Source organism: Oculina patagonica, chromosome 10 (genome assembly GCF_052425735.1).
Source record: "Oculina patagonica isolate OP01 chromosome 10, crgOcupat, whole genome shotgun sequence".
In the NCBI taxonomy this organism is placed as follows: Eukaryota; Metazoa; Cnidaria; class Anthozoa; order Scleractinia; family Oculinidae; genus Oculina; species Oculina patagonica.
This window is the reverse complement of record NC_135767.1, coordinates 12683778-12696907: the sequence shown is the minus strand read 5'-3', so window position 1 is coordinate 12696907 and position 13130 is coordinate 12683778. Positions and strand designations below refer to the sequence as shown.

The window sequence follows — 13130 nt, the reverse complement described above, 5'->3', positions numbered from 1 at the left end:
TCAAAGAACTGAAACCAACTCTGAACAAACAATGCGATTCCATCCGCGCAAAACTATTTGTTTAGGTCGTTTCTTCTTTTTAATTACTCTTATTGTTTCTGTATTTTTAAGTTTTTTAACCCCTTTTTAACTTCATTAATATTTTGTCACTTATTTTTACATATTTTATCGCATTTCAGCGTTCGTGACAATTTTGCCTATTTTACTATTTTAATATATTTATGCTAATTTTATATTTTTATTCGCACTTGAAAATGACCTCGGAGAGGTCGAAACGTCGTGATTTTATATCGCTAAATTTCATAACAAAATCTATATCCAAGAAACTACTTATCAATATTTATTCTTAAAAGTTTACTCTTTTGTTTTCCGCAACTAATTGTTTTATTTTATCTTTTTATATATTGCAGGCGTCTGGATTCAAACCGTATTGCCAACCTCAGTGTCAGTGTATTTTCTACTCTCTCCTTATCCTTTCTGTAGGTTTTACGCCTGGACTGCATGTACACACGAAAACTTCTTAAAATGCATTTAATTTTCTTTTATTATAAAAATCATCTTAGTTCTATAAAGACATATTAAGACGTATGCTGTCCTAACGGGACATGACCCCCTAAACGTGTTAAACACATTTTTTAAAATCCTTTCACACTTGATGTTTGCTTTTTAATTTCGCAGGTTTTTAAGTTCAAATAATATCGAAAACCTTCCCGTGGGTTTATTTGCCGGTGCTTCAAAGTTATATGTACTGTACGTTTAAGATGGTTGTTTTAAATAATTTTTCTTAATTAAAAGCAAATATAGACCTTTTAATAACAACTAAAACTATTATTAAAAGCGTTGTGTTCTATGACTATAGTTGCAATATACCTAAGATATTAACCGTAGAAAAGGATTAAAAGAGAATACCAAGTGTGCAGTCACATTATTTCATCGTAAGTAGGAGACTAACTAGTTGCGCATTTTACAACAACACTTTTATACACAACAGAGCTAATAGTTATACGAGAAGCCATATATATTTTTTGTGGAAATTTGCTACTGTACTAAAAACATTGTGTTTCATACCCTTGGTTTGAATTTTTTTTAAATATTCTCTGCGTTTTAGGGTTTCGTACGCTAAGAATTTGGGGTAAATGTACCAGACGCCATTTTCCCCATAACTTGGGTTTTGTAAGCCTTTCACCCCTAAGAGTAACGAAGTTAAAATTTAAAAAATGACGAAGACGACGACAAAATCAACAACTCAAATCAAAAGTACTGCTAACAAGCGGCTTTCAATTGGAAGATCTGACTCACCAAACCTTGTTATCGAAAATGACAACCTATCCCAGTTAATCTTTTTCTCATATATTCTAGCTCTACGTACTAACTCGATTTCCGTCATCCGCAGAGATCTTTCTCACAACAAAATTAGATATATACCTAAGGATATTTTTGTGGACTTGTATACGACGGCCTATATGTGAGTTTTCAATGCAAAAAATGATTTTTAAGTAAGCACACAGGGTACGATAAATAAAATGTAAATCTATGAGAGGATACCGCAATTATTAAGAATCATGCAAAGTGGGAAATGAAAAATGTTGGCCTCCCCCAACCATAAATTTTGCATGCAGTTAGTTATGCGGGTGTGTGTGTGTGTGTCTGTGTCTGTGTGTGTGTGTGTGTGTGTGTGTGTGGGGGGGGGGGGGGGGTGTACAGAAATGTCCTTTTACACGATTGAAACCAAACCTTATTGGTGTCTTTGTAAACCCTTTTTTTGTTGGTGTTTTCAAACCTATTGTTTAACTCATAACATGTTACAAAATGTGCAAAGTGCAAAGTTCTGTTTCTCGAGTCCAGTAAAAGAACTATTCCTCAAGACATGGATGAAATATTATTATCACCATTTTAGTTTACATTTATGTTTCATTGTTATTTTATTACAATGATTAAACACTCAATTAACTAGGTACATTTTCAGCCATTTTAGTTGATGGGTTAAACATGCTAGCCGTTTCCTTGAATTCCTGCAGTGCGCCGGTTTCAGGCTAGAAACTAAGCAGGCAGTTTACACAGATATCCTAGTTGTAAAGTCTGTAATGGTTTCTGCGGGTCGGGCAATTCTATTTCTAAGGAGATTTAACGGACGAGCTTTCATAAACCATTTTTGCGTATTTTGGCGAAATAAACTTTTTTTCTACTTGCCAAAAAGTTACTTTCATTAGTCCCAAAGAATATTATCTGCCGAGTCATTTTCTAATCAAAATAATCATTTTTTACCTTTGTTTATTATTTTATAAGCAATATTCGACAAGCGTATCCAGTTCACCCTTGCTATCATGGAGTCGTTTCGTTCCTCAAGCACTGTGGGTTCTTTTCATCTGGTTTGAGTAAAAACTGCTAGAGTCTAAGTTTTAGTTTTCTTTGACCTCATGATGTAAGTCAGTTTAAGTGTTGAAAATAATGTTGTTGGAAAGCAGAAAAAATATTAATTGATTCTTGAGTTGTAGTTTATTAACTGACCTCAGAAATAGAAGAGCCCGTCCCGCAGATATATCTACGGATTTGGCAAATATATGTGTAAACTGACTGTTCAGTTTCTGGTATGTACGTACGTACGTACATACGTATGGACGTACCTACCTACCTACCTACCTACCTACCTACCTACCTACCTACCTACCTACCTACCTACCTACCTACCTACCTACCTACCTACCTACCTACCTGTCCACCTACCTACCTACCTACCTACCTACCTACCTACCTACCTACCTACCTACCTACCTACCTACCTACCTACCTACCTGTCCACCTACCTACCTACCTACCTACCTACCTACCTACCTACCTACCTACCTACCTACCTACCTACCTACCTACCTACCTACCTACCTACCTACCTACCTACCTGTCCACCTATCTACCTACCTACCTACCTACCTACCTACCTACCTACCTACATACCTACCTACCTACCTACCTACCTACCTACCTACCTACCTACCTACCTACCTACCTGTCCACCTATCTACCTACCTACCTACCTACCTACCTACCTACCTACCTACCTACCTACCTACCTACCTGTCCACCTACCTACCTACCTACCTACCTACCTACCTACCTACCTACCTACGTACCTACCTACCTACCTACCTACCTACCTACCTACCTACCTACCTACCTACCTACCTGCCTGCCTGCCTGCCTGCCTGCTTGCCTGCTTGCCTATTCACCTACCTTCCTACTTAAATGTTTTGAAATTGCAAAATTCTCACAGATGGATTGATTGACTTATTTATAGTATTATTATTGATTACTTCAGATATTTGCACAACAACCTAATTACATCCTTTGCAAGTGAAACCTTTGCCCAGACCGTCAACGTTCTAAATATGTAAGTACTAAAAAAGAAAACTGTGGCTATTCTTATGCGATAAATGAAACATAGTTATCGCATACTTGCCTGGATGGCAAATGTTGTATAGCTTAGTAGCAAGGCCTCGGGATGCTATATTCACCGCCTAGCGCGGTAAATATAGCGTCATAAGCCGAGCTTCTTGACCAATCAGAACCTCCCATTTTTAAATCCACCTATATTAAGAAAAAATATTTATTAACTGCCAAACATGATGATTTTTTTTTCACGCATTTACCCGAGTGTAATACGTTCCTTTTACTTAAAACTATTGATATACCCTTTTTATTTCCGATGTTCTGTGGTTTTCCGTTGTACCGGTGGTATATATAATCAGAACAAAGCCAGCGCGGAGGATAAAGAGTGCTCGCGGAGGTTGCAACTTGGTCGAAAAAAATGTCAATAAAGATACCAATGTTGCCACGGAACTTTCCAAAGTTGCCCTCAAAAGAACATCCGGTTTGGTTTATCTGTTACATCAATTGCAATTTTTCATGTTCTATTGCCATAATAATTTTTTCTTTACATTTCAGATTTCTAAGTGCAAACCTTTTGGAGAATATTCCAAGTCAGGCATTTTATTATTTGCGCCACGCTGAGTACATGTATACAAATTGTACTACATGTGACTTGACAATGTGAGTATTGAGCTGGAAAGAAATTGCAGAAAAAAGTGTTCCTTCACTTTTTAACCTCGTTTGAAATCTATTGAGGTCGTAAGTGTAACTTATAGCTAATGCTTTCTAAGCCATTGATACTCGGATATTTTTTTAATATCCCTTTTAGAATGGTAAACGATAATCCCATAAAGGCAATCGAACCAGAGGCGTTCAGACTGGATTTGATTTTTACAAGAAAAGCAAGAGTGTGAGTAGTGAGAGACGGTCCATTAGTTTTTCTGGAGGGGGAGAGCGTATGAAAAATATATCAAAAATGTTTGCAGGGTCTAAAAGTACAAATTAAATTGCTTACAAACATGATATGTAAAAAAAAAAAAAAATTAAAAAAAAAATTAAAACCCTTGCAGAGGAAAGTTTTCATACCACCCCCACCCTCCAAAAATGTAATTGTTCATCCCTACCTGTGACTTAATTATGCATCTTTAAGATTTGATTGTAATGCTTTATTGTACGTATAATGCGAAGTAAAAGCTTTCCTCATGGGCTTAACCAGGAAGACGAAAAAGGTATACTGTAACACATCCTCGTAATTATTAGTTAGTGTGTAATGGGCGATGCATTTACATTTGTGCTTATGTGATATTTAAAAGAATACTTTCAGTTTGTATGGACTGGATATTTGTATTAATTTTTTACGATGTTATCTATGTTTGTAGTATTCAATTTTTACGTTTAACTTAGTAATCGTCGATGGAGGCAATTTAACAGATTGTCATTTGTTTATAAATCTTTTTATAATAAGTGATGTTTCCTCTAGTTTGAACTAATCTGTTAAATCAGGAAATGACAAAAACGGATTTTATTGCGATGCATTTATTTTGGAGGTAACGAAATCGTGAGCTCTGCAAGGGTCGCACTCGTTTGCTGAAGAGAAAAGTAGAACACAGATTGAAAGACCAACTGTTTGGGATAAATGGCCACGAAAATGACGTTTTATTTTAAAACAATGATTAAAGCCAATACTCTTAGGAAAGGGGGGGGAAAAAAAACCAACACGTTATAAAAGACTTAAGACGAAAAAAATGACAGTCCGCGGGTCGGTGACTGGGGAGGCGGTGGGAATATTTACGATCTAGCGACAAGATAGTTGAACACAGGATGATGGCGATAGTTTGAAGGGGCGAATGTAAAAGATCACTAATCTTTTATACACGCCATAAACACGTACTGTCTCCTGATAGGTCAGAGAACCATAAACCGCGGACTGTCAAGTAACAGGAAATGTCCCGCAATAAAATGAAATTACGATTTCATATCTTCATCTTAATGTTTGTTTACTGCGCTTTTCAATAACATGCGAACTCGGCTCAATAACAGTTGCGTGTTTTACTGCTGTCAATCATCTTATCCTGATGGATCACATTCAATGGGTCACGTCCAATGGTTGATTTTGTTCCATTTTGTCTTTTCTTTCTTTTTAAGATTCGCGCCGTAGCATTTTTTTTTAATTTTATGATATAAAATTCAATGGAAATATTCTCAAAATGAAAATAACACGTTTTTAAGTTTAGATTTCATAATTTTACTACCATTATTAACATCACAGTAAGTGGTGCGGTCATCTTTCAGTAAAATGACAGTCATGATGTAATTCCATTTTCCCCTAGTATCCTTGATAACTTTTAGAGAAATCGATGTTAAAAATTTAGCGAATTAAAGTATTACAAGATAGCACCCAATCAAGAATTTGGCTAAAGAATTTATTAATGAGCAAGGGTCCTGTGCGACCTTAGCTCTAGCTCCTCAGATGAAGAAATATTGAAACTACAAATAACTGGTCTAGCTAAAACACATTTCTGCTAACTTGGATTTTGAAATTATTACTTTGCTCTAACAAGCGTTAAATAACTTTAATTTTGTTTCATTTGACAAATTATTGCTACATAAATAAAGAAGAATAAATAATGATAAAATTTAGGAATTGTGTGTGTGTGTGATTTTTTTTACTTCATTATTGCCCAAAATTTAGTTTTTAACAGTCCCCCTATCTTCATTTCTCTCTTTCAGTTATTTACTTCGGACTAAACTGAAAACATTGAGCCTGGAGATCTTCAGTGGTCTCGGTGGTCTGGATTCACAAATGTGACGCATTCACTTTTTTATGTGTCTGGCCGTATGTCTGTCTTTCTCTATCTCAGTGATGCTTTCTTCAATTAATCATTATTTTATTTAACTTTTTTAGTTTAATAACCAGTAGAACGATTACAACACTGAAATATTCGTCTAACGGACAACAACTCTGCACAATTTTTCTGTGAGTACATTCATTAAGACACACGCAATTGGACTAGCTTTTCTAACAACAACAACAACAACAACAACAACAACGACACCAAGACAATAACACAATTCACATTTTTTATGCACATTGATAGTAAAATGGAAGTAAACGCAATTATTTATGCAGGCTAAACAAATGAGGACCATTACAACCTAACATGTAATTGTATAAACTGGAAAATAGATAAAAAAAGAGAGTAAACATTTAAGATATAAATCGTAATAAGTCGACGTTTCGACATCATTTTGACGCCATTCTCAAGACTAAAATAAAATAAAATATGCAATGTCCTTTAAGAGTTTCCAAATTTGCATCAAGCAAAAATTCTTACAATACTTCCACTTTTTATTTTATTTTAGTCTTAAGAATGGCGCCAAGATGATGCCGAAACGTGGAATTATTACAATTATCTTCACATGTATATGCTTCACAAAATCACTAAAGATATTGTTTGGATATTTCTTTTAACCAGGTTCACGAGAAATTTGTGTTTTTTTTTTTAAATTTTCGCCTATATTTCCTGCGTAGTTAATTTTTCTCCTGTACTAAAGAAATTTAATTCCTTTCCCTAAGGAATCCTCAAAATTCTGAAGAGGAAGCTATCGACGTCGAAGACCCTAAAAGTGTTGTCAATGAACCATTTGTTTCCATTCTTCTGACTTCGGGATTTAGACAGATTACTGGTAACGACTCATTGGCTTACTTTCTACCTTGTCCTGTTGGAACCTTTACAAATTCTTCTTCTAAAGGACAACAAGTCTGCATGCCGTGTCCCCCAGGTATCGTGCAGATATGTGATTTCTCTTAAAGTGCTACTGTGAACAAATTTATTTTGTCGTTTTATTAAGTTTTTAACGAAAGATTCAAAATGAGGTTTTCCGTTTTCAAATATCTATTTTAGTTCCGGAGATATTCAAGCTTAAAATAATCACAAAATATGCAAATTACTGGACTGTTGACTACATCTACTCAACCTAGTTTTATGTCAAGTACAAGTATTATCTCAGCCATTTTTTTGCAGAGACCAATGAAACTTGGCAGACTGATAGTTCTACAGAAGACAACTTTCAGTTAAAATAACAGTTCGTTACCATGGCTTCCTACTCTTTTCCAGTCCCCTGCAACTTTTTTTATTTTTTTTTCGTTCGGAAAAGTATAACCCAGCCAATAAGACTGCCAATTTCATTCATATACTTGTCAAATCACACATGTAAAGCATTATTGGTAAATATAAAAAAAAAAATGCTAGTATCTGCCAGAAAAGCTTTTAGTATCCAGGGGATCTGGAAGCTAGTATGTTGTTATGGTAATCAAATTGTTATTTTTAAATTGTAAAACACAACTAGGAGAATGCTACTGCAAATAACTAGAGACTTGTGATACAAATTGGCTGAGATATCATTTTCTTCATATTTGATGAAAATTTGGTTGAGTCTATGACGTCGTCATTTTGTTAATTATTCTAAAAACTTGAATATGTCCGGAGAGAAAAGAGATGTTAAAAAAGTAAACGGCATTTTTCTTCTCATAAAGAGTACTCATTAATACGTTTAAACGACCACAAAAGGAAAGAAACTAATTTTATCAACGTAGCACTTTAATGATACTCGCTTGGGATAAGTCTAAACAACGTTTTTGACTTGGAACTGTGCCTGGCAGTACAACATAATATTATGGTGCCAATTAGAATCATATTAAGACTAAATAGATCGTTAAACAGAATAGTGGGTTAGTCAGACGGCAAATAGAAGAAATGTCTTCAAACGAAGAAGTCTCTTTGCCATGTCTCACTGTTTTATTTAACGAAATCTCCACGTAGTTCAAAGTGCCCAACAGCGCAGGAGCTTATCTCTGATTCATAAGAATGAAGTGACTAACACCCAGCCCTGGATAAGATGCATTTCTGTCGCACATTGTTTCACTAGGATGTCTTTTCTCCATTTTATTGCAGGAGGTTTCTACTCAGACGAGGTTGGCCACGTGGCCTTAAGCTGCAAGAAATGTCCAAACGGTTCTTTTGTTCATATCGATAAAGCACCAGGAACGCAGTCTCAAGATTGCAGGTCTTGCCCACAAGGTAACACTCACTCCGCTTTCCGCTAAGTAAACGGAAAAAGGGTAAAGCCTGCTGTCGAGCCAAGTGGCTCATCAGGCCGCGCTTATCCTGGTATCTGTAGCATTAAGCAGCTAGGAGTATTGCTACTCCCCCTGGATGGGATGCTAGTCCATTGCAGGGGTCCCCCCAGCAGTAAATTCGCCGGTACTATGAGAGTAAAGTGTCTTGCCTAAGAACAAAACGCAATTCCCCGCAGCCAGGGCTCAAACCCGGACCGCTAGATGCGGAGTCCAGCGCACTACCCACTAACCACCGCGCTTCTCACTGGTTTCCTTAGCAAAACGCGCACATATAACAATAAAAAGGTATAAAAAACGAAATAAATCAAACAAAAACGAAACATCAAACACCCATAATGAGTATTTCTTAAAGTGCATATGAAACATACTTTTTTTTACTTGCTCGATCGAATATACATAAGACCACAAAACTTTTTCTCTTCACCACGTTAAAGCTGTTCAAAAGAGTCACATTTCATTTCCGGTTGGGTCAAAAAAACATGAAGTGGGGACCTGCAGCTGGGGCTAGTAGAGGCGTGACGTCAGAAAGGAAACGTTCTTCAGAAGCAAACAAATAGAACAGGCTTACTATACTAACTGAAAGTTGGTAATTCCATATAAATCTTCGTTCAGAGGAAAACCTCCCAAAAAGCATTCCTGTATGGACGTCATGGTTAGACAAGCTCCAGGCTAGGACCCCTTTTTGTGCGGTCTTTGAAGCACCTGAAAGTGAAACGTCTTTAGATTTCAGAGAGATTTTGATTGAAACAACAGTTTATTTCAACTTGTTAACATAGTTGAGCTGAGGTGAGGCCCCTACCAATCTCTTCCCCTCAGGCACACAATAAAAAATTTTTGCCAGGGTTAAATTGGACAAATAGACCACTGTTCTTCCTCTTAGATTAACAAAAACGGGCCTTCGATATCATTAAAAATCTGAGGTCTGTTAGTAAGCTTTAACAGAGCTTACGTTTGTGGTGTTGGTTGTCGTAAAAAATTCTTCTTTTTTCAATCTTCAATAGGAACAGAGACTGATTTCTTTGCTGGATACCGCGCTTGTAAATGTTTGGAAGGGTTTTATCGAACGCATTTGTTCGAGCAATGCTACAAATGTATTGGTGGACTGCAATGCATGGATGACTATGCTTCTTTGAAGCCCGGTTATTGGTGGAAGTGGAGGAGCAGGACTCACAAAGATCACTACAGAGCTTTTATACAAAATCTCAAATCATCTTTACCAGCCCTAAGTGCTGATGATGTGCGATTCCCTTATGCGATACCAACTTCTTACCAATGTCCAAAAGAAAAGTCTTGTATTGGTGGCTTAGATTCCCCATGTAAGACTGGATACAACGGCCCACTCTGTGCAGTATGCAGTTCAGGTTACTACGAACAACTGCAAACTTGCAAACAGTGTCCGCCAAAGAAATGGATTGTGGGACAAATGTTGATCGTTGTAGCCATCCTTTTGATAATCATTGCAATTTTGGCCTGGACAAGGAAACGGAATACCAAAATTGACGATGATCACTCAGTAATTGACATCTTTCTGTCCAAAATAAAGATCGTAATTGGTTTTTATCAAGTCACTTATGGATTGCTGGAAACGTTCTCTTACATAAAATGGCCAGATTCTATGCAGGTTATCGGCAAATATTCAGAAGTGCTTCAGATGAATGTTCTTCAGATTGCACCCATTCATTGCCTTTATCCTGCATTTCAAGTTGATGCCTTCGGAAACTTGTTTGTCATGATGGCAATAAATGCTGCTGTCATTGGTCTTTCTGTTATTGCGTATGGAATACGTAGACTGATTGTCTTAAGAAATGGAAGAATAAACGACGAAGAAAAGACAATTCAACTTTCACAAACAAAAGCGTTCTTGTACAGGAATGTGTTTTTCTTCCTGTACACGACTTACCTTAGCACGTGTTCAATGACAGCTAATGTTCTGCCCCTTGCCTGTCGGGAACTTTGCCAAGATGAAGATGAAGATGAAGTGCTGTGCAACAAATACCTGAAAGCAGATTACAGCATTCAATGCCAAGGCCCAGAGTACAACCATTTGCTGATTGTGGCATATTTATCTGCAGTATATGTTGTCGCTATTCCTGTCGCCTCGTTTATCGCCCTTTGGAGACATCGAAGAGTAATATCGGCAAAGGAAGATGCGGAGATATCCGAGGATCCAGATCCTAACATGGAAATCATCGCAGGATTGCGTTTTCTCTTTGAAAATTATAAACCTCGTTCTTGGTATTGGGAACTGGTTGAGATGTCTCGTAAAGTAATCCTTACATCTGGTCTGATTCTTGTGGGAGAAGAAAGCAGGTCCTACATTGGTTTAACATTGGTCATCGCAGGCATGTATGGAATGGTATTCTCCTGGATGAAACCCATACAAGACGGGTTCGAGAACAAAATGATGACGATATCCCTTGCCGTTACTGTTTTTAACCTGGCTATTGGCGCTGTGAGTAGAATTCCCGCAGAGAACGTATCATCATCGAGTGAACCATACGTTGAAGCATTTGTATTCAAGATGCTTGTGCTTGGGGCAAATTCTTTGGTGATTGGCCTACTTGCCGGTAAGTTACTCCTGAGAATTTCACGATAATGACCATTATTAGCAAGATAAACACTATTATTATTAAACACTGTTACTATTCCTTTATTCTTAGTGTAGATGTTTTGCTTCTTTCCTACGAATAAACAATTTATCTTGATACTACGAATAGCGCCAAACATAAAAGTAAAGCCCCCATGTGCACTTTTTTATTTTACGTTCGGCAAAAATTATTTGATATTCTCTCTGAGCAAGCGAAGGCTAAGCTCCACTGAGCGTTTCTTTCTCAAGACTTTAAACAATTGGGTACGAATGGTGTTTTTTCTGAGGATAAAAATAACTGCGCGACGAATTTTCTCAGGATATCAATCACAGTCAATCACAGCAGAACTTGAGGACTGTTGACTCGAGCAGACGTCAAAATTATAAAAGTCACGTGAACTCGGTCATCTATTTTTGTTTCAACAGCAATCGTAGTTGACTTTGCCGCGTCATGTTCTAAGAAAACTTTCTTGTGTGCTTTCAGTTCAGTACCTTGTTGGCGTGTACCGTTTCTTCAAAGAATGGCGAAAGAATCCACAATGGTCATTTTCTTGCTGTCTGGCTTTGCTTCTCCCCCTCAACGATTTGCGAGGTGAAATGAGTGGTTTAGCTGAAACGAACGTCTTTAAAAGCCAGCTTAAAAGCGGAGAAATGGAAATGCCCACCATACTAATTGCTGTGGAAGACAGCAACGAGAATCTCGATGGAGATGGTGGAGACCAGCATGATGAACAGGGCAAGCAAGGTTATGATGACTCGATAGCGAAGCAAGAAAATAGTTTGCCAAACGCGAAGTCCATCAAGCAGTGTAATCAAGGAATACAAACTGAGTTTTTTAAGCTTTCCCTCGCAGCTAATGTTGTGGTATGTGGACCCACTGGGGGAAAGTGATTATGAAACTCTGTAAGTAATTATTCCAAAACAACGTCGAGCAAATTAATTTCCATGCAATGCGCTTTTCTTTGAAAAAATAAAAATAAAACAACAACAAAAAACAAAAGCAAAAAGAGACATTGCTATACATTGTTCATCATTTTTCTTTTCGGTCGTATTAGAAGGAGAAAGTTCCTTTGATCCACTACTTTAATTACCTTGGCCGGGTTGTTCGAAAACCAATTTAACCAGGGTTAAAAGTTAATCGAGGGTTCCTTTTCTCTTACATTAAAGTGTTGTTAATGCTTACGTTTTGTGGAGTTTGAGATAATTCGACGGCAAAACTTAAGGACGGAAAATATAAACAGAAAATCTCACTGAAAAGTTGAAAAACTGAAATCAAAATTCGCACTAATTGTGGATTAGCTTAATCGTGCTTTGAACAACCCGGTCCTGGTGGTACTATGGAAGGCGAGTTGCAGGTTAAATCTAGGAGGCTTAATTACAAACCAGTCATGACGTATTGTATTGATATACTTCTGAAGGCAAAATAATGCAGTTTCTAGAAGAGTGTATATACAATCCTGCAACTGGTCGTATAATTGATCGCAAATACATGAGGTGAAATGGTCTTACCGCCGTTGGCATAATACTTGAAGTACCAAAAACGTTTCCAATATTTTCAAATATTTCCGTCAATCACAGTTTTAAGGAATTTCCGACAACATTTCGCGCCAGCAATCACGAAATTGAACTGGTGATCAATATTGTTCCGCGCCTTATACTCCTGAAACTGTTCAATTAGGTTGTCATATTTTTCACAAAGGGCTTTGTCCCGCTAAACCTTTTGCCGTTACACGAGGGCGTATGGAGAGAGGGCGTCGAAACGAGCGAGTTCGAGCGGAAAAGCCTTGATGAAGAAGCCTGGGTACCAGTTATAAATTTTTGAGGGTTTTTCCCTTTCCCTGACCAATATGGCGGACGCCGATTTCGATATAAAATTACATGTCCATAGAGGTAACAGACGATTTTCACGATAAATCATTTACAAAAGCATCTGAGGAAAAGGAGGGAGATGATGTGAGGTTTGAACATGTGGAGGAGAGATAATTTGTCTTATTTAAACCAGTTGTCGCGGATAGCGGCGGACAGCGACTGTATAAATAT

General features: G+C 37.2%; 1 protein-coding gene across 1 annotated transcript; it reads left to right on the top strand.

The window, feature by feature from the left end:
• The first annotated feature begins 727 nt into the window (after window positions 1–727).
• LOC144628998 (cysteine repeat modular protein A-like) lies at window positions 728–12036 on the top strand. Its single transcript, XM_078487138.1, has 11 exons — window positions 728–750; window positions 1394–1465; window positions 3314–3385; window positions 3940–4044; window positions 4193–4273; window positions 6094–6168; window positions 6269–6340; window positions 6941–7146; window positions 8319–8444; window positions 9505–11070; window positions 11575–12036. The coding sequence occupies exons 4-11, from the start codon at window positions 4010–4012 to the stop codon at window positions 11979–11981; spliced, it is 2568 nt and encodes an 855-aa protein (XP_078343264.1). The 5' UTR covers window positions 728–750; window positions 1394–1465; window positions 3314–3385; window positions 3940–4009; the 3' UTR covers window positions 11982–12036.
• Window positions 12037–13130: the final 1094 nt, after the last annotated feature.

Excerpts from the sequence above, each read along its gene's own strand:
- LOC144628998 (XM_078487138.1), top strand. The coding sequence starts at position 4,010 with ATGTATACAAATTGTACTACATGTGACTTGACAAT. Across the intron at positions 4,274-6,093 it reads TTTACAAGAAAAGCAAGAGT|TTATTTACTTCGGACTAAAC; the intron begins GTGAGTAGTGAG and ends TCTCTCTTTCAG. Across the intron at positions 6,169-6,268 it reads GGTGGTCTGGATTCACAAAT|TTTAATAACCAGTAGAACGA; the intron begins GTGACGCATTCA and ends TAACTTTTTTAG.